The 26,398-nt window shown below is 35.7% G+C and overlaps 13 protein-coding genes across 13 annotated transcripts; 2 read left to right on the top strand and 11 right to left on the bottom strand.

The window, feature by feature from the left end:
* Positions 1–135: 135 nt before the first annotated feature.
* RO3G_00388 (uncharacterized protein) lies at positions 136–577 on the bottom strand (the record flags this gene model as incomplete). The annotated part of the gene is made up of 2 exons (XM_067654979.1): positions 136–191; positions 295–577. The coding sequence occupies 2 exons, from the start codon at positions 575–577 to the stop codon at positions 136–138; spliced, it is 339 nt and encodes a 112-aa protein (XP_067511080.1).
* Positions 578–944: 367 nt separating this feature from the next.
* On the bottom strand, positions 945–2,089 carry RO3G_00387 (uncharacterized protein; the record flags this gene model as incomplete). The annotated part of the gene is made up of 4 exons (XM_067654978.1): positions 945–994; positions 1,042–1,150; positions 1,213–1,318; positions 1,383–2,089. The coding sequence occupies 4 exons, from the start codon at positions 2,087–2,089 to the stop codon at positions 945–947; spliced, it is 972 nt and encodes a 323-aa protein (XP_067511079.1).
* Positions 2,090–3,792: 1,703 nt separating this feature from the next.
* RO3G_00386 (uncharacterized protein) lies at positions 3,793–4,476 on the bottom strand (the record flags this gene model as incomplete). The annotated part of the gene is made up of 1 exon (XM_067654977.1): positions 3,793–4,476. The coding sequence occupies one exon, from the start codon at positions 4,474–4,476 to the stop codon at positions 3,793–3,795; it is 684 nt and encodes a 227-aa protein (XP_067511078.1).
* A 1,441-nt stretch (positions 4,477–5,917) lies between these two features.
* RO3G_00385 (uncharacterized protein) lies at positions 5,918–6,880 on the bottom strand (the record flags this gene model as incomplete). Its single annotated transcript, XM_067654976.1, has 1 exon — positions 5,918–6,880. One exon carries the CDS (start codon positions 6,878–6,880, stop codon positions 5,918–5,920), a length of 963 nt encoding a protein of 320 aa, XP_067511077.1.
* Positions 6,881–9,949: 3,069 nt separating this feature from the next.
* On the bottom strand, positions 9,950–10,288 carry RO3G_00384 (uncharacterized protein; the record flags this gene model as incomplete). Its single annotated transcript, XM_067654975.1, has 2 exons — positions 9,950–10,238; positions 10,284–10,288. The coding sequence occupies 2 exons, from the start codon at positions 10,286–10,288 to the stop codon at positions 9,950–9,952; spliced, it is 294 nt and encodes a 97-aa protein (XP_067511076.1).
* Positions 10,289–11,774: 1,486 nt separating this feature from the next.
* On the bottom strand, positions 11,775–12,554 carry RO3G_00383 (uncharacterized protein; the record flags this gene model as incomplete). The annotated part of the gene is made up of 2 exons (XM_067654974.1): positions 11,775–12,247; positions 12,305–12,554. The coding sequence occupies 2 exons, from the start codon at positions 12,552–12,554 to the stop codon at positions 11,775–11,777; spliced, it is 723 nt and encodes a 240-aa protein (XP_067511075.1).
* A 1,792-nt stretch (positions 12,555–14,346) lies between these two features.
* RO3G_00382 (uncharacterized protein) lies at positions 14,347–14,980 on the top strand (the record flags this gene model as incomplete). Its single annotated transcript, XM_067654973.1, has 2 exons — positions 14,347–14,435; positions 14,623–14,980. The coding sequence occupies 2 exons, from the start codon at positions 14,347–14,349 to the stop codon at positions 14,978–14,980; spliced, it is 447 nt and encodes a 148-aa protein (XP_067511074.1).
* A 1,106-nt stretch (positions 14,981–16,086) lies between these two features.
* Positions 16,087–16,626, bottom strand: RO3G_00381 (uncharacterized protein; the record flags this gene model as incomplete). The annotated part of the gene is made up of 1 exon (XM_067654972.1): positions 16,087–16,626. The coding sequence occupies one exon, from the start codon at positions 16,624–16,626 to the stop codon at positions 16,087–16,089; it is 540 nt and encodes a 179-aa protein (XP_067511073.1).
* Positions 16,627–17,284: 658 nt separating this feature from the next.
* RO3G_00380 (uncharacterized protein) lies at positions 17,285–17,764 on the bottom strand (the record flags this gene model as incomplete). The annotated part of the gene is made up of 1 exon (XM_067654971.1): positions 17,285–17,764. One exon carries the CDS (start codon positions 17,762–17,764, stop codon positions 17,285–17,287), a length of 480 nt encoding a protein of 159 aa, XP_067511072.1.
* A 1,626-nt stretch (positions 17,765–19,390) lies between these two features.
* RO3G_00379 (uncharacterized protein) lies at positions 19,391–20,143 on the top strand (the record flags this gene model as incomplete). The annotated part of the gene is made up of 3 exons (XM_067654970.1): positions 19,391–19,748; positions 19,867–20,054; positions 20,108–20,143. The coding sequence occupies 3 exons, from the start codon at positions 19,391–19,393 to the stop codon at positions 20,141–20,143; spliced, it is 582 nt and encodes a 193-aa protein (XP_067511071.1).
* Positions 20,144–20,501: 358 nt separating this feature from the next.
* Positions 20,502–20,932, bottom strand: RO3G_00378 (uncharacterized protein; the record flags this gene model as incomplete). The annotated part of the gene is made up of 2 exons (XM_067654969.1): positions 20,502–20,718; positions 20,766–20,932. The coding sequence occupies 2 exons, from the start codon at positions 20,930–20,932 to the stop codon at positions 20,502–20,504; spliced, it is 384 nt and encodes a 127-aa protein (XP_067511070.1).
* A 1,866-nt stretch (positions 20,933–22,798) lies between these two features.
* RO3G_00377 (uncharacterized protein) lies at positions 22,799–24,261 on the bottom strand (the record flags this gene model as incomplete). Its single annotated transcript, XM_067654968.1, has 4 exons — positions 22,799–22,833; positions 22,933–22,982; positions 23,040–23,416; positions 23,467–24,261. 4 exons carry the CDS (start codon positions 24,259–24,261, stop codon positions 22,799–22,801), a joined length of 1,257 nt encoding a protein of 418 aa, XP_067511069.1.
* Positions 24,262–24,888: 627 nt separating this feature from the next.
* Positions 24,889–25,790, bottom strand: RO3G_00376 (uncharacterized protein; the record flags this gene model as incomplete). Its single annotated transcript, XM_067654967.1, has 3 exons — positions 24,889–24,956; positions 25,012–25,216; positions 25,269–25,790. The coding sequence occupies 3 exons, from the start codon at positions 25,788–25,790 to the stop codon at positions 24,889–24,891; spliced, it is 795 nt and encodes a 264-aa protein (XP_067511068.1).
* Positions 25,791–26,398: the final 608 nt, after the last annotated feature.

The raw sequence follows: 26,398 nt of genomic DNA, 5'->3' as shown, positions 1-26,398 counted from the left end.
GTTTAGTATAAGTTTCATTCATTCATTCATTTATGTACCTTTCCATGTTATCAATCTGGTTCAACCTATAGCCTTTACCCAAATGATTTATATTTCTAACAGAGGCATATGCAGTAGGTGTTCTACAACGCTCTTCTATGGCGTGAAATATTTCCCAACCATATTCCTGATACTTAGGGTCACCAGTAACTCTATACAATATGTAAAGACTTTCTACTGTTTCAGGTCGTAATAAATATCGACGGTCACGCGGAGCTACCCCAGGAGGCATTGGAATGGGGGGATCCAACGTACGGTTTGTTCTATTAGGAACTTCAGTAGCAGTTACTTGAACTACGTGTGGAATTTTCTTCCTACTAGGCCAGCCTAAACGACGACGGGGTGGTAATTTTTCTAATTCTTCTTCGCTTTTTCCGTAAGTTAAGGGATTGTAAGGTACTTTGTCAGGAAAAACCCAATTTTCTGGTGCCAACCCCGTGGCAGAAGATCTGTACATGTACACACAAGTTTCCAGAATACCTTTAGCAACTTTCAAATCATCAGGTCTGTTGAATATTTTTGAGCCAATGGCAAGCATACCAGGGACAAAACATGTCTATAAAGCAGGGTGCTTAGTTCGTTTTTGTGATTTGTAAAATTTTTTCTTACAAGATGATCCATGACCGGTTGTCTTTGGTTTCTAGCTGAGTCGTATCCAGGCAAGTACAAAAAGTTTGTTCCAGGAAGTTGCGTAAGCATATGGTGCTTCATACTATCAATTGATTGCAAATCTATAGTTGGTTTAATAGTTAACTAAGCACGCCAAAAAAAAAAAAAAAAAAAAAAAAAACTAAAAACTTACACATTCTAGCATACTGTGGTATACTTCCATCCGTCAATATATATTCTTTCAAAAAATACTAAGCGAAATTAGGGGTTATGTTTGCATAAATGAAAATTATCTATCAAATCACCTCATAGGCACTATCACCCATAGCACCAAAGCTAACAATGGCTATCACACAATTCAATATTTTTAAACACATACATGCAGATACTTACAATCACTAAAGTAGCCTGCGTAAAGGTTGACTTCATTTGGATACAGCCCAGGCAACCTTGTTCCATGAGCATATTCCGTTGAATCCAAAAAGTCAGTAATAGCTTGAGCCTAAGCGATTTTAATCATTGTAAGAAGAGACAGTATATTATTATTTGTGTTAAGTGCCATACCTTTTTTGCATAAACAGGATTTCCTGTATAATGTGATAATGTAAAAAACTCTAGTTGAACAGTGGCCATATCAGCTAAATAGGTTGAGTTATTTATCCCTTCTTTGCTATATAATAGAGAAGCATTAATCAATGAGTATGCTATTTAGAGAAAATAATGCAAGAGCTTACGTTACTGGGTTGAACTTGTAATAAGGAATCCCGAACTTGGTGTCGAATGCTGGCAATAAAACTTCCCCTAACTCATTAGCCTTTACTAATAGAATATGCTTTCTTGGATTGTCTGATAATTCATATGCGCTCAGCAAACCACCCAAGTACCGAATGGTGGTTTCAAACACACTAATATCTGTATCCACCTTAAAGTCAATCTCTTCAATAAGAGAAAGAACTTGATCAAATTCATCATCCAGCCCCATCACAAGCATCGTACTAAGACTGTCTACCATAGTAGCGCCCATACCACCAAATGGATCACTTGGCTCTACTGAAAGAGGCTTTAATTCGTCATGTCCAAGCGCATGAGTTTTATATCCTGTCCATCCATGCATAAATGCCTTTTTGATAGATTCAGCTCTTTCTTCTCGTACTACACGTTCTTTCCATGATTCAGTGTTAAAAATTGTTTGTATCTGAGGAAGCCTTGATTCAAAATTATCAAACCCGTGTGTCCTTTGGCTAATGATCATTGATTCCAATGGTGCTGGTGGTTCAAGCTTTTCGGTAAAATAATAATTCTTTTTTGCTTCGTCAGTGGCGCTAGTACTTCTGTAAGTGGTATAATAAAATGTTGCATAGACAAAGACACATATAGTGCAGCCTAGCACAACTTGTCTCCATTTATAGGGAATGCCTTTTAGCTTTGAAGCCAAAGCCATTTTTTATATAAACAGAAGAGAAAGAAGAAATATGATAACAAAATGAAACTAAAAGATGTTGATGAAAATTCTGGGTTTGAATTGTCTGTTTTAAACTAAATCCAAAATTGGTTTTTCACGATGAATTTGTGTATCACGATTATTTTTTTTTGCATATCATTTCTTTTATTTTTGTGCATTAACTCTTTATATTTATATATGAAAGCTATTGGACTTTGTACAGAAGTTTTCATTTTTATTTACAATGATTGGAAGTAAGAATTCAACTCTTTCATATATTTTTGAGACAAATTTGGAAATTTTGGAGACTAATTAGGAAAATTTACGCGATGACTTTTTTAATTGCCCATTTTTTCATTCTCAACTCACCTTGTCTACCTTTTCTTATACATTGTGGAAATTTTTTTTTTGTATGAGGATTTTATTGAAGTGCCGCCTTTAGACGTACACTGTAAGAAAACAGTTAAATATATAGAAGTGTGAAGTTAATGTGATATCTGATTACTGTTTTTAAATTTTTCCTGATACAGACTTTCTTGATGTATTCTGCGAAGGAGTATAGTTGCTCTAGCAACTGCCTCATTTGGCCAGAAGGGCGAGCCATCAAAAACATGTTTCCAATGATTTCTCCATAAGCACAGTACACCACAGGCAACTACTTGGAAAGAATCAAGATGCCAGTGCGCACGCATACACTGTGGAAAAATTACGATTAAAGAATATTTTATTTATCTGAGAATTAAAATAACCCAATTGAGCACATAATAATGGAAATTATTGTATTGCCCGGGTCAGATCAAGAGATGGTTAAAGAGCTAAAAAACCTTTTTGATAGTCAAAAAGGGAAAAAGGATAAAGATGGGAAGATGAAGAAGATACGGTAACAAACGATACGAAATTAAGTAGAGCTGAGCCAATGCAATAGTTTAGTACCCAGAGGTGGAATTTCAGGAGCGGTTTTGTCATGGTGGAGGTAGTCAAGTTCATGTAGGATTTGGCAAATGATCGGCCATCGAATAAACCATGCTGAATATTTTGATCGAGTTGTATAGTAGGTTTCTTCCTTGGTGGAAAAATTACAGTGAACGCAGCATCAAATTGCGGGTTTAGAAAAATTAAAGTGCGGGAAATAATTATTCAAAGTGCGGCTTTTTCAATACTCAGCTTGCAGGTTTCTCAAAAATCAAATCGCAGTTTTTTGTGAAATCAAATTGCGGTAAAGAGAAAAGGATTTATATGATTATAAGGGTTCTTTATTTCTACACTTTTCGAATTGATTACATGAGTGTTGTATAAAAGTTTTCACATGTTGAATAGGAACATTGTTGCATGCATCTGCAACTCTTGTCTTGAAATCTTCATCATCAGAAAACGTGCCCCTCTTGACCTTGTTCTTTACAACAGACCAAAATTGCTCAATTGGGTTTAGCTCGGGTGAATATGGGGGAATATATATGCTTCTATAGCCTCTTAAAGTGATCAATTCGTCAATATCATTATGTGTATGAATAGGTGCATTGTCCATAACAATATAAAAGCCGTTCATAAGAGGGGTTTTATCCATTTCATTTAGGGTTTTTCGAATAAAATTTAAATAGTGGCCGGTTGTGGTGCCTTTTGATTTTTTAACATTTGGTGTGTGCTTTCTTTTTCTTCCAACACCGTCAATTCTACGTTGTTTGGGCTTTTCTGCCACTCTAAGCTCAATGTCTACTACCTCCCATTGCGCTGATAGCACCCAATATTGTATGGGAAGTTGCTTTGGTCGATTTGGTTTCCACAATTGCCGGTGTACCAACTGTGGACCAGGCTGAAGATGGGCGCATATTTATGTCAAATCCACTTTCATCCACAAAAACACAGTTAGAAAGATAGTCCATATCAGTTGATGTCCAGCGCTCTACCCATTCAAAGCGCTGTCGAAGTTTATCTTCAGAATCTCGTTCACTAGAACGTAATGTTGCTCTTTTTAATGACAAATTGCATTCAGTTTTCATGAAGTTACGAACACTGGTTTCTTTCAAACTGAAATTCTCAAACGACTTTGTCAAACTTTCAACAATATCTACAACACGTGCTTGGGGGTTTTGATCGTATAGATTAATAATATACTCTTTGTACTCTTGTTGCAACATTCCAGTCTTTTGTTTGTCCTTATTCGTTTGCTTCTCAAAAATATCCCATTCAGGCTCATCCCTCAATCTTTTAGCCCATTGCTGACCAGTACGCTCAGCTACACCCGACAATCTAGCTGCTTTAGCAGCCTTATACAACTTCACTTGCAGATAGTACAGAAAAAGTACCTTCCGGTCAGGGGAATATATTTTATAACTTTTCCCGCTTTTTTTGTTGCCTTCTTTTTTTGTTCTTAAAGCCACTTCGTTCATTGTCTCATCCAGCTCGCCTCTCATCCATTCTTGTTCGGATGGCTGAGCCTGTACCGCTCCTTCTAGCTGAAGAAGCTTCTGTTGTCCATTCTACAAGGTAACAACAAAAATAAAAACAACAACAACGCCTGGCTTGTATAAACGTTAGAACTAACTGCTATTACTTAATTGACATGCTACCCGGTTGCCTGATTGCCTACTGGTTTCTCATCAGCACTCTGATGCAGGGTTTAGGTTGAGCCTACGCTTTATGTATTGGACAACACCAAAATATGTCTTGTTAGGCCTACTAATTTCCATTAAAACCAGAAAGTAAAAACACCACCGCCAACAGGTGATGGTATAGCTATTGTTAATATTGACCATAATTTGTGTGCTTTGAAATGAAAGGGTGTCGTATCATGTTTCCTTAAATGAAAACGAATTTTGTCCGTTAATCACAGATATTGAACTTCAGGCGCCAGTGTGCTGGACCACCTAAAAAACTGTAATAAAGTTACGATTAATGCAACTTTGAAGTATTGTTTGACGCGCATTAAGTCTTGGTCCTAGTGCATCAAACGCTAAAAAAAGGAGGACTTATAAAGTTAAACATAGAAATACTATTTGTAAACAAATAATGCATTAGTTAATATCATATTGTAGTGTTTACCTCTTTAATATTGTCACTATTTCATTGATTGCGATGATAGCTCATTTACTATCAACTTCTTGTCCCCCTTCCACTGGAAAAGTTACAAGCATGACAGCTTGATACTTTGGAAGCTTAAGTTTCTCACACATGCTCCTGTATAAAATAAAAAGATAAATTAAGTGCAATGTACTTGATTCGACAAACATTGATTGATGGGGGTATCATCACTCAAGCTTTTGCTTTCCACCCAATAATGTATACATCATAACTATAGGCTGATTTTTATAAGTTTACATAATGTTGATGAAAAATTTTATTCAGTATGGTAAAAAATTCTGGTTTACTCAAACTGTATTACTTCCGTTCTAAGTTACAATGTACGCATCAATATAATTAGGGCTTACTCCTCATCGCAAAGACGTCCAGCATCACTTTTACTACAAATAAAAAAAGGCAGTCAGGTATAGCTAGCGTAGTCTTTAAATAATACTAATGGAAGTAAATCTTTAAAAATCTAATAAAGGATATTCTACCTTCTTAGATATATACTATTCGTCAGCCTTATATAATTGAGAACCCTTCGTCTTACAAGCAATCAATCATCTTTATCTTAAGGGATTGGCCTACATAGACTGCACTGAAGAATCTCTCTCAAGAAGTTTAAAGTCTTATGAAAAGAGGAACTATCAATGAATATGACATTTGATAAAAGGATAATCATAAGAATAAAAATATATATTGAATGTGAACGACTAAACAAAAAAAAAAAAAAAAAAAAAAAAGCGGTAGAAAAAGACGATTAGTTGTCTAGACGAGGAGGGGGGGGGACAGAAGAAAGGCAGGTAAAGAGCCATCATAAACTTTGCTGTTGCTTCGACTAGGTGGAAACCAGCTGCCTCTGACCCAGCCTATATACTTGACAGATTTAATTACAGCATCGTGGTCTTCAACATCAGAGTTGCTACCTGGTGAGCGCCTTGTATTTCTATTTTTAGCCATGTTTTTTTCAAAATCTTTTCTCGCTTCTTTCATTTTTCTGTAGATTCTAGCCAATGCCAAACAACCCCTCTTTATCTCAAAAAGACGTTCTATCAACGTCCTAAGACGATATAAATGGTCTTCGGGAATTGGAAGACGTAAGGAACCTAGTACAGAAAAGGTATATAGGCCCTCTTCGACCAAACGCGTCTCTATTATCTCTCCTTCGATACCACACAGTTGTATGCCACGAACTTTGAGTGTCTTTTTTTCTTTGTTTTTGACGTGTGGGGAGGAGTAAAATTGATCAGAAATTATTTTACTCTCTCTGCACAATTTGGCATGATCATCGAAATATTTTTTGTTATTAGTTTGATCTTTGGCGATTTCTCCATTTAGCAAATCAACTAATTTGTTTCGGTCTTTGCAACAAACGCGGAAGTCGATCTTGTCCCCAATGCACTTTTTGTTTGATTCTTGATTTGCCTTCTTTGCTATCGAAGATTGGCCATTAATAGAATCACCCCACATAATTTTCAGGGTTGGGAGCTCGAAAATGGAGTCTATAATAGGGCTCCAGATTTGTATACAAGTGTTTGCTTCAGTTGTATATTGACGTTGGGCCTCCAAATACTCAGGGTGAAGCTTCATGACAGAAATGACATGAGCGTATATCTTAAAATATGTCTCTTCTTTAGTAAAGGCATATTCCGCTTGCTTCATCAAAAATTCTCGATAAGCTTTTGTAAGACTGCCTTCAGCAAGATGTTCAATCTCTTTCAGCACCGTCATTGTGCTTTCACGGATATTCTCGAATTTGACTTTGGCGTCGTAGTCATTTTTTATTTTTTCCCATTGAACAGATGTGATGTTGGTGAGTAGTTTGTAGTCGATTAAAAGTAAAGATAAAGTGTAAAAGGGAAACTGATAATCGATGAGACTCTTGAACCTCTTTATTGAGTGAAGACAGGAGAGAGGGCTCATTAAATACAAACTACGTCTTAGTTTATAAAATTGATAATTGAGGAACCGAAGTTCCACAATGTAAATTTCCTATAACGTACACTTGTCAAAATCTTGTGTACAACTTGACATTCATCACTTACAATTTCTGCCTTGCGTTTTTTTTTCATTCCGCGAGTGGTCATTCTACTGTACGATGCAACTCTACGCTTTGTTCCATTTGACCTTACGCCATCTTTGTGTTGTTCAATCAATCTTTTATTCCAGTAACCAGTACATTCTGTATTATTCAATAGCTTATTTTTTTTTTTTGAGTTAGACGCGTATGACCACTACTAAAGTTCACATACCATATGCTTTCCTTCTTGCAGATCTCTACAGAATTCAACAAAAATTGAATCATAGTCTTCTTCGTCTTTTAGTACTGTTATAGTAAATTGCTTGATTACATCTTCTACTTTACTTAAAGATAATCAGTCTAAAAGGTATTTTCTGATGAAAAGGCTAGGGCGTTCGCCAGTCTTTCTCAAACTATTTAAGATCTTGAGAAAATTCAATACGGCTGCTTGATCACGATTTCAAAGTCTTCTTTTTATTCCTGTGGTTTGTTGTTTAAGACATGAAAGGCTCTTACACCTAGTACTGCATTAGTTATCAAGAACTATTCTAGTTTTTTTTTCTTTGGATTACCTCAACAAACCATTGCATAGCACGTCTGACTTCTTTTTCCGTTGGTAAGGGCGAGGGTTTGGCACAGTTTTGAATTTTTCTAATTCATTTTCACAGGTTGGGACAATGGGAAGATGTTTTGTATTCATTGATTAAGTAGACAGCAAACCCATCCTTCTTTAACACCCTAATTAACCCCTTGCTTCTTGTCGATTCTTGATACTTGACATTAGGGGCGGACCAATCTCCAAAAACTAAGACAGCGTCTTGACCAAACTTTGCTCTTAAGCTACGTACTAATTTTGATCATTCTGGTCAAAGAAGAGTTCATTTGAAAACTTCAATTTTCGAAAAGGTAAAAGTTGTAGCTTTTCTAATGCTGTACTGATGGTCTTTTTATGATTGTTTTGCTGTGGTCGTCTATACATCTCTTTTGCCAGTCTTAGAACTTTGCTTTTCTCACTATCATCTAGTCTTTCTGAAATATGCTTTTTTTTGTTGTAGCATTATTTGTAAATAGATAGCATACAGTTGACAATTTACAGAATTATCAGTAGAGTAAATCTCAGGTTGAGGGAAAAAACCACCGATGCTTGCTATGAACAGGTTTCTATAATACAAATTACATTTTTGGTCGACTCGAAAGTCAAATTCGGATTCAGGGAAATATGTTTCTTTAGACTATGTTGTCTCATTTCTATAATATTCGTACAAAGTGGTTTTTACTGACGCTCTTGTTTTAATGTACTGTACAAACTTTCTCAAATTTACAGAGTTGGATTCAGATCTAGAAAGGATTGATTCAGCTTTCTGGACCGCAAAAGGTTGAGTACGCTTTCTTAAATATCTGAAGTGCCTTGAACATTTTGAACGGTTGTTCTTGGTAAATATAAGTGTTTGTTTTTCTTCAACAATGCTGGTTTCTTTCATGCAGTACATCATGTCCTGCCTTCCAGGGTCTATCAAGACACATTTGCCTTCTGTGCTCTTTAAGTCGGATTGATCTAATCCTTCAATATGCTCTGTTAGATTACCGTCCACTTTCTTTTCAATGTTGGGTTTAGGCGACTTTCTTATTGCATCAGTGTTTTGCTTTATTATGGAGACACCGACTCCATCTGTTTCGAGAGTTCCTTGCAACTGCAAAGTCTTTTGAAATCCTTGATGCTTGAACGCCTTTTTATTTAGGTCTACGACGGCACCCCATGTCTCAAACTTGCTTCATGTTTTTGAATTCTTTTTGCTCTTGAGAATATGGTAATGGATTATTTTGTTATCCAATGTCATGTACCAAGGAATAAAGGCGCTATGTAGCAGGAAATAAGCAAATTGTTTCGTATACTCGGCTTCAGACAGCTCAGCAAGTCTGAAGAAGGCTTTGAAATGGTTTTTTGGACTAGTCATAACGTCATAGTAAATTGAGTTCTTTTGAAAAGTATAGTCCTCTGGGTAACTTGAGAGAAAATCATTTAACTGAGTTCTTGACCGATCATCTAAAAGACCGGCTTCAGGCATCTCTTTTTTGAAGATGGCAAGCTTCACCTGATTGCAGGGTCAATAAATCTTCTTTCGGATAGCTTCTTTTATCGCTTTACTACTAGACTTGTTTGCTTGCATTTCTCCTCTGAGACTCTCTACCTTTTCCTTCTTTTTAAATAACTTGTTTATCAAACTACGCAGCCTGTTTCCAAAATGAGCTTTGGTGTTATTATAGTAGGCCGTTTGGATCTTCGTACACTCGTACAAGGCTATTTGCTGAGCATATGGTAAGTTGGGGGGAGTATAACCAGCGTCTTCAAAGTAAGCTTCTTTATATTTTGATATCAACCGCCTATAATTTTTGGTCTTATCCTTCAGTCTTGTGTTATTTCCCCTTTTTGAAAGAACAAGCTCAGAAAAACTTCAACAAAGAAATCTTTTGTCACAAAGTTGTTCAACGCAAAATTTTCATTTGTTGTCAGTTCTTGTAAATATATGTACTTTGTGAAGGCAAAGGTATGTGTAACTAATAAATTGGTAGTGTGAACCAAATCATACAATGGCTCTAAATATACTGGTTTCCAATATTCTTTACAGTCGTTTTAATTGTCATCACACGCTTGCTTATCTTCTTAGGGCCTTCTTTAATGTCACTTGCCTTGTCAACAGACATAGGACAAAAACTTGACTTGACAGAAGTCGCAGCTGACTTGAAAGCAGTTGGAACAGGTTTACTAGGCTTGGGGAAAGTTAGGTTTGTTTTAGGAGTAGTTGTGCTTGACTCCACAGCAGCAGAATTTGATTTGGTGATACGAGAAGCAAACTTGGTTGATTCACCCAAAAAGGGTCTTTGGTGACAGGTGCATCAAAATCGTCACTGCTATATTCAAGATCATTGTCCTCAAGAGTGATCTTATTGAACACGGTAGGTTCATCTGCTGTAGAGATACCAATGCTACTTGTAGTAGTAACTTCAGAATCTCTAGCTTTTCTTTTGCCTTTGAGACTCTTTTGTAATCCACTCTGTGGAATAATTTCCCTACCTATGATGGGGTTTCATACATTAGACTAGCTTTTTGCTTACATCATGTTTGGCAATGCAACCTACTTTTTCTTTTTCTAGCTGTTACAACAGGTTGGAAGTCGTCGTCTGAGTTGTCTTCTACATATAGTTCAAACGAGTCTACAATGATATCAATTTTGTGGTCAGTGACATTTCAATCCATTATTAGATATGGAGCCTACCGTTTTCGCTCTTAGATGGCTTCTTTTAGTTTGAAGAGAATAAAGCATTCTTTTGCTTTCCTTTCATTTTCCAATGTGTTTTCATGAGTGAAATATACGAACAAAAAGAAAAAATGTCTCCAGAAATTGATTTAAGTGTTAAAAAGAGATACTCCCATCCCATTTATATAGATCTATTCAAACACAGCTACAACCGAATAATAACAATGTGCCTACAATGAGCTTACACCGTGTAGTAGCTTGTAATAGAAGATGCTTGTTCTCTAGGTTCACATAGAATAGTAGTTATGCATAATAGATAGGACTCGAGAAGTTATTAGCGTCTGAATGTGTCAAGTTCTTTATGTTTTTTCATGAAATCTCAGCGATAAATATATTAAGAACAAACTTGATGAGCATAAAATGTTGGACTGTCATCTTGTAATGTCACTGTATAACGATGATATATTCGCTGATCAAAATCCTCGCTAAAGGTCCTTTGCTGAACCCAATAAAACTGTTTTAACCATACCAATTCTCGCAAGGATTATATTTTAAAAAGGTATGGTGTTATGAAAATATCATAGTATGATTTTAAAAGCATTTTCACATGGGTGTTTTATTACAACAGTGGATGATTTAGCTAGAGAAACCATAAAAAACTTGATTGCAAGCATCAGCACTTCGACTCGATAAGTTTTCAATCGTCGATGTTTGAGCTTTCCTTTAATTATAGCATAAAACTGCTCAATCGGGTTGAGCTCTGGCGAACAAGGAGGTAACTACATTACTCTATAACTTCTATTCTCAATTTTTCTTATCGTTGGATGAGACTTATGAATAGTACAATAATTTATTACAAGATAACTACCCATAAGACTTCCGTCCATGTTCATGATATCAAGTGGCCCAGTAGTTGTACCTTTTGCTACTGGCTTGTTGTTCTCGATGGCAGTACTCTCCTCCACATCAACGTACTTTATAGTAGGCATTTCAATCACCATATCGCCTGCTCTTTGCCCTTTGACTCCTGCAAGCTTTCTTTTTTTTTTCCTACTATAAATACACTATATTATTAACAAATTCAACTTTCGTGTTTTTTCTTGGTCAAACAATAAATTAACTTCCATTTGAATATCTTAGCTTAGATTTTTCTTTAATCTAAATTCACTAAGCTACCTAGCTTTACAAAGGAGACTTTGATGAAAGGTAGACTGCCAGATTGACATCATTTAACAAAGCATTTAGGTTTGTATGTTAAGTATATATGAAAATTAATGTGATGTTTATTCATTAAATGAAGTGAATTGTATGTAAATACTGAAATAACCATAGTAGTAACCTCGAAATCTTATTTTCTAGCACAACCGCTTACAGCAACAATTTCTTTAGGACATGTAACTTCTCTGTAAGTAAGGGTTGGATTATCTGCGCCTTGGAACCAACCAAATCTCCATTCACAACCTTTGCGAAGCTGTGCAGGAAGCTTGCTACACATTTGTTTGTTCCATACACCACCATATCTGGCACCCCAACCATCAGTAGGGGTATTCCATTGAGATTGACAGCCATTGAAAAGACCAACGCCACCTCCAGGCATTAATAAATCAAAGTGAGTACCTTTTTCGGTACCAGCATCATAACCAGTGTTTGTAACTTGAACAACCATTTTCTTTCCTTTAGCAGGAGTAGATGTGAAAGTGAGTTCAAAACAAGAACAGCACCAACGATCTTCACCACCACCAGGGATACGAGCAGCAGCAAAGCCATATGAAAGATTATTGTTAACAACCCAGGGTTGATTATTATTACAAGTGTAAGCACCTAAAAACAAGAATGTTATACTCCTTTATTTACTGAATCATTCTTTTTTCTTTATACCTCCATTAGCACAACCACTTTGGACATTAGTACCAACAAGAGTAACACCATTTTTGGCACAAGTACGAACAGGTGCAGAAACCTTTGCTTTACCATTCCAGCCACAAGAAGGTTTGCAACAGTCCCAGTAGCGAGTAGCTTGAGAAGTACCAGTAGCGCCACCTTTAATACCAGTGTAGCCAGCAGATACGACATCAGAGTTAGTCATAACGACTAAGAAAAGCGAAGCAGCGATAGCAGAAACCTTCATTTTTAAGAAAAGACAAAAGAAATATGTTTCTGTCTCAGTTGTTTAAAACTTAGACGCTTATATACTTTCCTTTAAAACTTTTCCGATTCAATCTCATATACATATGTGCTCTAGTACATTCAATTTATTTACAATTCCGTGCTTTAAAGGATCAGCGTTACACTATTAGTCATGTTGCACTAATCTTGTCGGTTGGTTACAATAATAACAACATACTCGACATTTTGTACCACTTTCATTTAATTGATCGGTTTCCCAAAAAAAGACTACTTTTTCTGCTTTTCCCTGCAAAGCATTTTATCCACCATTCTTCGCTCAATGCATAGATTTTTCTTTCTTTTTTGCTTACATATCACTAGTTAGTATCAAGTTATACAAAACTACAGAGAAATGAAAGCATTGCATGTCAATATTGGCAAAAATAACTTAGTTTACAAGCCAGCATTTATGTATCTTACATTAATATGTGCAGAAGGCCAGGACAACCAGATTTGCCGAATAAAAAAACGTTGTACATGCTAAATTGTAATTATTTAAAATGAGAATGAAACCTTCTATAGTTGCTGTGTTAAATTCACACTGAGTAACATGCCACAAACTGGAGCATTTCCACTTCAAAAATTTATAACGATAAATATAATTAACTGAAACATATTTTGTATATCACAAGCTGCTTATGTGATCATAGACATAATCATACGGTTTTAAAAGAAAGATCTTATAAATGCATGTAGATATGTCTCATATTTTTAATTAAGCTTGTCAACAATTTAATACAACGAATTGATGTTTACAAATATCATTTGTGCAAATCGAACTTTAAGCATTTGGGCACCGCAAATAAAACAATGTCCTAGACGCCATAATCAACAGATTGATGTGCATTAAAGTCATGTTATTGAAAATCATATCAAATTGTATTTTTTAAAAGTAAAGGACGAACGCTCTATAAAATGTAACAACCAAGAACTTGACAAATATACAATTGTATTTCAATTTATACGATTAGTTTATATTCTAAGCTAATTTAATATAATTATATAATACACCATGCTTCTGGTATCGATGGGTTTAGCTATATTTATATATAAAAAGTACATAGAAACTAGATATTTGTATATATGTTTAATGAGTGCTTAAACTTTGTGGCATTCTCCTATTTTCCTCACAAGGTGCTCGGTAAGAGAATAGAATATAGAATTGACAAGAAAAGCAGTATAAATAGCCACAAAGAGACTAATAGTTTTTTTAGGCATGCATGGGGTGTGTATATTCATTCAATCCACATTAATATCAGAAATCGTTACATAAAAAACATAAGCTTAGGAGCAAGTAAAATATAAAGTGACAAAATTATTGAAAAACATTCCAATTACTTTTAGTAAACTTAAAGAAATTAGAATATCTCATAACCTATAAGCCATTATAATATATATTATAGAGCATTTAATATTTATCTATTACTGCTATTGAATTATCTGGTAGTATCTTTGGTTGATCCGCATAATAATAAAAAGTTGGAATTTGCTTCTCAAACGAACTTTATGTAATCTAGCTTTTAGGTGGCAATTTTCATAGAAGCTCTTTTTGAATATGCCGAAAAAGAAACTGACATACTGTTCCCTGTTATTTACTCAAATATCCGTTTGTATTTCATTTTTATAATAATCTGTGCGTACTCATTCTCCTTTACCCCTTCTTTTTTCTTTTTTTTTTCCTCCAAAAGTTTTTTTTCTGCTTTAAAAAAGCAGCCATGTTAGGTTAGGCTGACGTAAGGCAGTATGTTAAACCTATGGACATATCTTTTATTAATTTACCTATTTTAGCTAATGCTGCACTTATCTCTACTTCCATATCTACAGAATTTTCTGTTCCTATCCAGTTCACCATCCAGACAGCCTTACTATAATTCCCTTCCATTCCTTTATCATTCTCACCTCACATTTCATTCTCTACCTTTAGCTCATCAGAAAGAGGCAATGTGATGTCTGCTTCCTCATACTATTGTACAGCACCAGATATTTCAACTTATATAAAAAAATTGTTCCATACATCACCTATCTTACAGTCATCCTTATGAGATATCTTTACCAGCCTCAAGTTCTTTTGGCTTCCAATCTTCTAGTTCTGTCTTCGGAACAGCATCTTTACGTGAGCAGCGTCAGCAAAATAAAGCAGCTTTAGCTAAATACCGAGCTAAAAAGAACCGGCAGTACGGAGAAATGAGAAGTATAATATCCTCTCTAGCTAAAGAGAACGATTTGTTGCAGAACCAGATAGAAAATGCTCAACAAGAAAATCGTTGTTTAAAGACAACTTATGATAAGCTTCGAGGTAAAGTCGTTGCAGAAAAAATGTTGAAAAGCTTATTGAATGATAGAGCTCAGCAAATGGTAGATGAACAAGATTGTAGTGATGGAGAATGATTTGGCAGTGGAGAGGAGACGTTTAAACCCACGCATTTTAGCATAGAAATTAAAAATTCAAGTAACCAAGTAAACTTTTTGCAGAATAACCATAAGTAAAGGTTTTATCCTCATCATATAGTTCTTTTTTTTTTAATCTTATTAGTCAATAATCCTCGAGTCTTAATCTACCACTTTTTATAATATGCTTCTTTCATATCAGTTCCAATCGTCTTTCAATTGAAGGTCTAATCAAATGCAGCCTTAGACTTCCTCAGCCTCCATCCAATAAAAAGAGAAAGCGAGGAGATGGCGCTGGACATGTGAGCAAAGGAACGGTTACGGGACACTACGTGAGCTTTCTAAAAGCCACAATGGATGAAATGGACCAGTATTCGCATATGAAAGGTCATTACCTCGTGATGGATTATGCTCCTATCCATACATCAGAGGACATAGCCAAATACGTAGAATCGTGCGCTTATTTACCGTCCTATTCTCCTGAGCTCAATCCAATCGAGCAATTCTGGTCAGTTGTAAAGAGTAAAGTAAAATGTAACAGGTTCCTGGAAAAGGAAACCTTGATGACGAGAATCAGTGAGACTTCTAATACCTTGAGGTTAAGTAATTTTAAAGGGTTTGTTGGGCATTCTCATAAATGCTTGGACAAGTGTCGTAATAGGCAACCGCTCTGAAGGTGTTCTCATTCACGCGTGATGACAGTGAAGGAACTTTTTGGAGGAAATTGGGCTTGGAGGATGTGAATGTGACGATAAAAGTTTCAGTGTGGTGCCTGTTTTTTTTTGAAAATGGTGAAAGGCAAAAAGTGAGTTACGTGACGATCACCGGCGCGCTTTTTCTTTTTTGCTGCCCTGACGGTGCGGTTTCTTTTCCCTCTGCCTTCATTGCTATGACAACAACACCAAGCAAGGAACAAGAACAACACAAATGCTTAGAATGCAATCAGGTGTACTGCACAAGCAATGCTTTAAGATCACATAAAAGTCAAGCTCACAAGAAAATTATTTGCTTGACAATCGAAGAAGGTGAGTGCAAAGGTGTTTATTTTTGCCATGCTAATTTTTTTTTTTTTTTTTTTTTTTTTGGCAAATAGATGCTCAGAAGATTTATTTTCTTTTTTTCAACAACGTATCATAAATGGACAATGCAGCTTCTTTGTTCACGCTATTGATGTATGGACCCATCACGTTTGCCATGCTCGTCAGCACAGTGTTGAGTGCCTTATTCCCGATAATGGAAATCGTTTCTTGATTTTCCTGGAATAGATTGCGAACAATTATGAGCAACTTCCCAATTTTGAATTCTAGATTGATTTGAATGGCTGTCACTGATGCCAAATCCAATTTTTCAGCTTCCCAAACTTTGATTGCGATTGTTCGAAAGAGAAGTGAGGCTGTTCTTCCGTCACTGGTGGTATCATTGGTAGGACTCGTGTCGGCAAGAGTCCACACGGTTATTGGTCGTAAACGAAGGTCGTTGGTCACGCTGCTGTAACGACGCAAGAACTGATATGTGGATGGGTCATTGAATTTTGGACGAACTTGTCGAAGTTGCGTCAATTCGTCGAACACACACAGGGGATAATTTACCAATGCTGTCCCGGCGTTTTTCTCGATTTTTTTCTTTTCGACCCATTCATTCAACATTTTTTACAACCCTTTGATCGAGATAAATTCGAGTTGTCTTGGTCGGAGAGAATCCATTGATGCTCGACGCTCCAATGGTGGGAATATGATCAACATCCAAGCGAATTGTTGAGGTGAGCAGAGCATTGAACGATTTCGTGCCTATCACAAGCTTGTTCGTGTTGTCGTTTTCCATGACACAAACTTGTACATCTGGATATTGGGCGTCGTCTTCAGGAATGGATGACGCGGGAGATCGCTGGTGCACCTGCTTAAACCGTTCAAAATGCCCATCAAGGCAAGGCAGACGAGGATAGATTTCGGTGCAATTTACCAATAAACATTGACCATGGTTTACAAGAATAGCACCTTCAAATATTCTTGAACAATAATACGCAAGCCATCTTTGCCGTTGTCGTATTTACCTTAATAATTTTCTTAATGTTATGTGAGATCACTCAAAAGATTCCTAAGCTAATAATTTGACTGTATATCATATATAGCCCAAAGTGCTATATACGATAAACAGCCCACACAATTTATACCGTACTACCTCGGACCCTAAATCACATTATTATATTCTAAGACGTACTTTGTATTGAATGGGCTCTCTCTCGTCCTTATTCAATAAAGAGGTTCAAAAGACTCATCGATTATTCGATTTATTTTATTACTTTTATTAATCGAGAGAAATAACACGCCTATTCCACAGCCGTGTCCAATCTGCGTTCAAGAATTTGCAAATGCTGTCTGCGAGCTCCATATACGATTTCTTATTTGCCCATTTCTTCCATCGTGTTAGTGAGATGGCTTGATCAAACTGCAAGGTATGATTAACTGGCTCCAAGTTTCCTTCTAATCCAATCATTTCCTTGAAGGTTCGTTTGTTTGGTGCCGAAAAGGATTGAAATTGTGGGGACGGTTGGTCAAATTGTGATTCCAGCAATCTCGAGATGTTCCTTGGGGCACCGAGCAGATAATGATGTTCGCCGTGATGATCTTTAAACAACAAAGGATGTGCATCCACCAGTTGTGCAGCAAGGAGCCTGTTTTCTGCATTATCAGACGAAAGATGCTTCACATCAAGAGCCAAAAGTAGACTGTTGTGATACTCCTGTGCCGTATTTGTGAGTAAATTCTTAGGAGTTGGCAAATCCATTGTTGACAAAATGTCATCAACTTAGGACACGGTGACATTTCCGGTGGCATCGTCTTCAAGACTTTTTTTCATTGTTTTGGTTATGCGTGTGCACAGTCGCTCAAAGTCATCAGCATAGATGTATTCGCCAGCACAAACAGGACAGATCAAATAACCTTGGGCATTCCTCACGACTTTGATTGACTGCCAAAAAAAAAAAAAAAAAATTAGCATGGCAAAAATAAACACCTTTGCACTCACCTTCTTCGATTGTCAAGCAAATAATTTTCTTGTGAGCTTGACTTTTATGTGATCTTAAAGCATTGCTTGTGCAGTACACCTGATTGCATTCTAAGCATTTGTGTTGTTCTTGTTCCTTGCTTGGTGTTGTTGTCTTGTAACAATTGCTAAATTGTACGTTATGTTTAGTTTCGCTATACGGTGAAGTGATAACAGAAACCAATTAATAGAAGACTGTAAAAGACTATTAATGTACAATAACGATAAGATTAACAATAACACTAGTTCCTGACTTCAATTGCTTGAACGTGCAACAAAAAAATATGTTCGGCAGCCAAAATTAAATTTAGTGGGAAGAAAAGGTGTCTTTTTATTACTTCACATCAATCGATGCTTTAAATAACAAATTAAAAAGAAAGGAAAGTGGGGAAATATACAATTGTAAAGAATATCTGATGATTTTTATAAATAAAGTAAATAATGTATCAATTGAGTATTCATTTTCATGTTGATTCTTTTGGTGTTCTTTCCTGTTTAGTGTGCTGGCACATTGAGTGAACAATGCGTCCAGAGATCGTCTTGATGTATCCTGTGAGGGGAGAGAATAACAGGTAAGAAAAATAATGTCGGCCAATTGTGACTTGCATTAATTCAATTCCCGATGCGGTGAAGCTGATTATTTTCCTTTCCTCTTATTTTCTTTTACATTTTCTTGAATAACGTCCGTTAGAGTTATCCAACCACACCGAAAAGCATACCATTAGAATCGCCATGAAAAGGAGCATCGTTTGAATACAAATTAAGCTTTAAAAATCAAAAAGGAATCAAAGGCGGCCCCGACCAAAATACGTCTTTGACACCACATCTTTCGTCTTCATTCCGGCAACCGTACGATTCCTCATCCGATGAATTGATTTTCCACTTGGACGAATTTACATGTCGTGCAACATGGATTTTATTCTCGTCATTAGGGCGTATTTACTTTCTGGAAAGAGTGTATATCTGTTAATGAGCACATTAGATAACTTTGTTTATTTACGTAATGGCTTGTGCAAGGTATCTCAGAGAGACAGAAAAAAAGTATTTACAATTTTCTATGCTTTACTGCCAATAAGAAGGTTTTATTTTAGCATGAATTTTATTTTTATCTCCTATTTTTAGAAATTTATTAAAATGAGCAATCACTTCCAGTCTTTCTTTTTGTCCTCTCCGCCATTCCCCTTTTTCTCTTTTTGCTCTTTTTTCTCTAGTTTCCCTCTCTCTCTTTCTAATTTGGTATTAAATAAAGGGGCAAAAGATTAAATGCATTTGATTTGTATCAGTTTATTGTCCATCACAGCGTTTGTCAGTGCAGATGTTTCGACTAGAGCTTCTTCTTTAAATTTAACACAAACATGGTCAGCAACAATGCCTTCTGCACCAATAACCTCAGATGCAATGAGTTACATCACCTCCAATTGGTTTGCATCAAACTTTTATGCTCCTGAAGATATCAGTTTCACAAGCGATCCTATTGATACTAATTCAACAAATACTGTCCTTAAAGTGAACTATCCTGCTGGTTCATATGCCCCTGTTGGAACTAAAAATGGGAACGGGGGTGTTAAAGGTGGCGCAGAGTTCTATTCATTACCCAATGGACAAACAGAATATAATACAGCTCTCTTGAGGTATGATGTGGCATTCGATTCTAATTTTGATTGGGTTAAAGGAGGAAAGTTGCCAGGCATATTTGGTGGAGATATATCGCAAGGTTGTTCTGGAGGTGAGAAAGCGACTGGTGAGAATTGCTTTTCAGTACGAATGATGTGGAGAGAAGGGGGTGAGTTGTTAAGAAAAGAAACTAAAACGCATAAACATACAGTTATTGATCATCTTTTTAGGTGCTGGAGAAGCCTACGCTTATATACCCACGTCAGATTCACTTTGTAACTCAAAGCAAGTGATCTGCAACAGTGATTATGGTACCTCCTTTTCTCGAGGTGTAATTCGCTTCTCAACTATGAAATGGTCTCAAATTGAAATTTATGTCAAGCTAAACTCTGGATCCAATTCGAATGGTATCTTGGAAGTATGGCAAGATGGTTCATTGATGATCAATCAACAAAATATTCAATTCCGTAGCAATCAAAATCTTGGTGTATCCAGTATGATGTTTAGTACCTTTTTTGGTGGAGGCTCAAGTAGTTATGCTACACCTGTTAATACCTCAACTTATTTTAGAAACTTTCAATTCAGTACAGGTAACACACCTGATCCAGTTGGAAACACTGCTGCTGCTTCATTACAAATATCTTCATCATCTTATTACTTCCTATTTTTGGTTGTCATTTATCAATTTTTCACATAGAAAGACAAATAAACATTACATTAGTAACCTCACTTGTTCTTTTTACTGTATACTAAAAACAAAATGTTTGCACACAAAGGTAATAGTTTGGTTTTACATAAAGTTTTTGTTACAATTGTATTTCGAAAACTTGTCAAACGCGTAATTGTGTATGTACTGAGATATATTCTAGTTTTCTTCGGGAACAATGACAAAGTTAGGTGGAGTGTAATATTTGGTGCTATTGTAAACAGATTCCCCAGCTTTCCAACCTTCAACATTCTTCATGATTTCTGCTTCACGAGTCTTGGCAGCTTCAGAGCGACGATAGGCATCACGATCAGCTTCTGCAGTTAAAAGAGGGATAAGGTGAATGCGTGCCCAAAGATTTTCACGATTTAATTCTCTTTTCAATTTTTTTAGAATGACTTTTGCAATTAAGAAAATTTCTACCTTCGTTCAAGATTGCCTTCAGCAACTTTGTAAAAACCATAGGCTGAAATAGCGGCAATTCCAGAAAGTATAACTAAACCAGAAGGGCCACGCTTAGGTAAATAACGACGGTATCTAACTTCTGGGAAACCTCCTTGAGGTGGCATGTCTTGAGTTGGGGTGGCCATTATGTTTTAATTAATTTAACAAAATTTTATGTTGAAAAAAAGAAGTAATCCAATTCTAGGGTTTTTGCTTAGGCGGAGTTGGCTCGTTTAATTCATCCAATTAGCGCTGACGTAACGAAGTCGGTATGATTTATGTAAAAGACTTTTGGAATGCAAAGAACGTTAAAGATATGGCACTCTTCTCCTCGCACAGAGAAAGAAGTTATTCAGAATACACTTTAAAAATGAGTAAGATCAATTTATCTTTAAAGGAAGTTATTAGATATCGAAAAAGTCGTATGTCCAATTAATAATACTGATCATATGCTTTTAAGTACGCCTGCTAATTATTTTTACTGTTTGCAAAGAATATGGTTATTTCTTAAAACAAAAAGTAATGCGATATGTCTGTCTTTGTAAAGTTATTCATACGCTCAATGTTAATCAAAGAATATATAAAGAATAATTTTTATAGGCGGGGAACTCTTTGTTCTTATGTAGTTGATGTTTTCGTGCATCAGCTCATGAATAAATAACTTTGAGGAAACTCTTTGTATTTATTGCTTGATAATGTCACACGAAGCATAGAATGCAAAATGAATTTAATGCTGCCAACAGTAGATGGTTTGCATTGATTAAAGTATACCCAAAGAAAGGAGCAAAAGTACTATAGAGATATTTGAAAGAAGAAATTATTTATTAAAATGACAAGTTTATGTAATTTACCAAACTTATCTCGAATAATGGGCATTTTAACATGGTTGCAATTTATAAAGAATGGTAGAATCTCTTGCTGAAAAGAATCTTCACCTTAGCTTCTCTTCTTTTTGAAAGGTTGAGGTTATTTATTAAGTAATAAGGCAATCTCTACAACCTTCAGGAAAACTTAAAAACCTCTTCATGGTAGTTAATAGAAAAACAATCAACACAATAATAATATCAACTTATTTAAATTTATTGAAAAAGCATAGTTTATCACTATAATTTATAACTGCTATCAAAATTTTTGAATGAAAAACAAAAAGACCAATCATCGCATATGCTTTTGATAGCAAATTGCTTGGAAAACTAGCATATTTTGCTATTTATTTGATAAAAAAAAGGAGGTTAAAAAGCTGAGAGGTTGAAGAGACGATTAAGGCATTAATTCCATGTGCCAAGTGAAAATGCATTATAGCTTACCGCGTACGCATGTGCTTCGTTGCCAGTTCATTTCAATTGACGTAAAAAACATTCATCTCCAATAGTTGTTGTTTTACATTAAGGAAGAACAAGATAAAAGCAGTATTTCTTCAAGCATATTAATGATCTTATTTCAATTTCTTTGGCTAATATAAATTAATCCAGAAAAAACTGATTACGAAATACCAGACAAGCCCTCAGATTTATACTTCACTATAAATAATGCATTGAACAATTTTGGATATGATAAGCTACATATTAGTCACACCCAAAAGATTATAAAAATGGCAAATATGTTCAAGGGTTGAATCCAATACTCTGATATGTGCTTTTTTATTATATTTTATGCTAAAAGAATAATAATTGTCTTTTATAGGTATACAGGAACACCGTAAACAACAGGTGCAGCTCCAATTAAATATTTAAGGTTACATTTGTCTCTTGATTCTACCACAGCTTGAACTAAAGACTTTCCTTTACTTTTGTCAATAGCTCCCCAAGTTTCTAGCATATGTTTAGTAACATTATCAATACTTCGATCTGTTACATCCCATAAGTTCCCGACTACTGCAGGACTTCCAGCTACAAGATAATTTAAAATGTATCCATGAGGATCATACTCTCCATTAGTTTCCATTCTTCCGCTACTGCAGCCCATAAGTAACGAGACAGCACATTTAGGAAGATTTCTAACTATGTTTCCTCTCAGAAAGCTTTGTCCTGCGCTGTGACCAAAGTACCTATTAAAAAAGAATCATGGAAATAAGTGATTACAATACAAGTTAATAATAAATATTGAGGTTACATATATAAATCTCTTGACTGTAGCGCGTCTTTACACTGAAGTTCCATTGGAGCTGTTCCTACTATCCCGCCCCATTGTGGAAAACTAAATTATAATGATTAGCATGACTTACATCACTTCTTTTTCTTTAATCAAATGTACCTCTTGAATAGTGCTTCAAATTCTTTTTGAGTGTCCACTAAATCACCTGATGGGTTGAGAACATAAAAAGTGTTTTTCTTTGAAAGGTGCAAGTCATTTCCTGCATTTTTCTTATTCTTCATCTTGTTGTCGCCTGAACTATTTGGAGGCTTTTTGGATTGTGCATAAAGAATACGATCGCGCAAAAACGATAGACATGGTAAGCGAGATACAGCTTGTTTCCGAAGTATGGGGATATTTTCCATAGGAAGAATTTGCATGTATTTGTCTAAAATGAGTATAACATGGTCATTAGGCATACTGCTATCCGCATCAATACCCTTCCGTGCCACATTGTTATGATAAGATGATATAATATTAGATAGCCCTTTTATTATCTAATTGTTTATTGTCAATAAACAAGAAGCTGAATTATTTTTTTACTTACCTCGTTACTAACTTGATCAAAGTTGATATATATAGAATGATCTTCATAGCAAGACAGTGCAAAATAAGCTATATCTTCCAATTCTTTAGCGTTAGGACACTGTCCTAATTGAAGTACAATACGACAAAAGTGAAGGCTGAATTCAACCTTTGCCTTTTTACTAGACAATTTCATAACAATTTTGTGCACAAGTTCATTAAGCTGTTCACAGAATTTTTTTAAATCCTCCAAAGATTCATTACGCTGACCAGATAGAATGCCTTTGAATCCACCAAACCATTCTTGAACTCTCGCTAATAGCGTTTCTAGCCTAGAGTCTAGAGAAGATCGCTTAGCCCACCACTGCTTTACTTCTTCAGGGCGCTTGCACTGAGCACTATACTGAATTGTATCGTCACTTTCTTGAATGATACTTTTAAGCTCTGCTTCAGCTTCTTGAAAAGAGCTGCAAGTGTTTTGATCAGATCCAAGTTTTTTGGTTATACGACTGAGAGGAATTTTAATAACAAAAGGTGCTTCACCTGCTCTTAGCTGGACAGCATATAGAGTGTTGTGTTCTAGATCCATTGTTAGAGAACATATTGTCCAATTATCCGGGATAATATCCACATATGCTTGTTGGAACTGAGCGTCGTCTAACAAATGATCTTTGCTGTAGTGTTCTGAAAGAGTTAATAGGTGCGACTGCAGCCAATCTGGGGTGGTGGAAGGAGTGGATAATCGTGATTTTTTATGTTCATTTTCTGTTTCATCAGGAGGCCAACTGTTTTCGGAAGGGGGTTTGTATCCGCTCATTTTTTGTACTTTTTCAGTTAAACATGTTTGAGTAAGTCTACGGGCATGGAGCCCTTTTGCCATTTCTAAGTAATAAGCACTTGACCAGGCATTATTATTCACTAATTCTCTCGTCTTGATCTCAATCTGGTTTTTGAGAAAAATAGCAAATCCCGTATCATTGCAAAGCCTATTGACAGCCATGAGGCGTTCTCGGTTTATACCCGATTGAAAAGCAATCATCATTTTTTCCAAAGAATACGTCAACTTGTCCCACAAATCTCGCAGTTTGTCATTTATATTGCCGTCATCTTCAACTATCCTGTGCCGAGCTACTCTGGATATGTAATTCATAGCAGGCAAACATTTAATGTCTTGTTGCTTTAAGCTATTATGCTTTGATATCTCGTCAAGCGTTAATTTTAATTTTAAGTGACCCATAGTAGTATTAAATTGAAACTGTATTCTTGTTAGTATTGTTTTCTTTCGACCCTTCATTTTTAGAAACATACCTCATCGAAGATTAAACCAGAGTCTTCTAATGCCTCAAGTAAAGATACGCCAGTTGTATGTTCATCTTTATAAGCATAAACAGTAGCTAAAATAGTAGACTTAGTTTGCTATACTAAATTGCTCAACAATGCTTTACTAACCTTTTTGGATAACGTTTGAAGTTTGCATACGTTGCAGAGGAACACATTCATTTTTTGTATCAACTATAATATAAAAGTGTTCATACTAAATACATTTCATAATGAGGGCGTAACTTACTATCCATATCATCATTTGACTTGGTATCTTCTTTTACGTCCGCAAGCTTTTCCAAAGTAACAATATATTTTGAATCTGATAAAGTTTCTAATGCTTTATTTGCCTCGTCATACATTACGATAGCCTCGTCATACATTTTTTTAGCAATTGCCAAATTTGCCATCGAAATGTTCAATTTTACTTGATTATGAAGGGAATTGTGATTCTATGACAAAAAATATTGGTTCATTTTGTGTTGAAAGGGCGAAGCAACTTACATCAGGTTTATACTGAAGAGCTTTTTCTAAATCCTTTTCAGATTCATCCAACGCACCATATCTTAAATTGAAATCACTGGAGCATATATAGGCATAATATAGCATTGATTTTGACTGCAATCTTTGAGCAAGGCCAATCCCTTGACGTACAAAATATTTCGCTTCATTCCATGAACCTTTTGTTAGGTATAGCTCACATATAATTTCCATACATTTTCCAGTCTTTTCAGCTAGTTTCCACTGTGACTCTCTGAAAGCAGCTTTTGAAACTGATTGCACCTCATGTTTTTTCTTTGTTCCATCTTCTGAAAATGGATCCAAAACTGGCCCAGCTTCTCGCTCTTCATTTTGAAAGGTCTTGATGCATCTATTTAATATTTGGAGTGCAGTTGTAGTGTTGTTGATTGCATTGTCAAGAGTATTTGAACGAAGCATTGACTTGGCAATGTATGCTTCTGATAGGATGATAGATCTGGTGACAAATTGCTTGGAAGTCTGTTGTGTATTTTTTGACTCATCCATTAACCTGTGAATCCATACACATTTCGCTCTATTAAACGTTTCCTTACTTCGAGTGGAAACAGAACAGTTACGATATTGTAACAAACAAGGAAAAAAAAAAAGATAGTCTTACCTTTTATCAAATTCACTAATAATTGCTAAATATTGTGAATAGCCCACAAGAAAAGTGAGTTCGGCAAAAGCATTGCATTTATTATCCGAGATTGCTTTCTTAGCTTGATTATATTCATTAAGTGCTTTACGAGTGTAGCCTAGAGTGCAATATATTTTGGCAATTTCGCAAGTTATAATAATAGATTCTATTATTCATCTGGTTAATATAACAAGAGCCTTAAATTGAATATGTTTTTGTAATATACCGGAGATATGATCAACTTTAGTATTTCTAAAGCCATTATTGAGCTTTAGCAGAAGGCGAAGGGCATTAATTTGATAAGTATACTGTCCAATAATACCAAATAGATCAGCCAACATCTGCAGGTGTGCATATAGTTTGTCAACATCATCAATTTCGCTGTAAACTTGTTGTTTGTCTGCAAGTGAGGTGATGGCTAAATGGTTTTTGTTACTTTGGCTGCGTCTATCTTTCTAGTTCAATACTTACAAGA

The sequence above is a fragment of the Rhizopus delemar genome, genomic scaffold (assembly GCF_000149305.1).
Source record: "Rhizopus delemar RA 99-880 supercont3.1 genomic scaffold, whole genome shotgun sequence".
In the NCBI taxonomy this organism is placed as follows: Eukaryota; Fungi; Mucoromycota; class Mucoromycetes; order Mucorales; family Rhizopodaceae; genus Rhizopus; species Rhizopus delemar.
The sequence above is the reverse complement of the archived record's forward strand: the minus strand, read 5'-3'. Positions and strand labels throughout refer to the sequence as shown.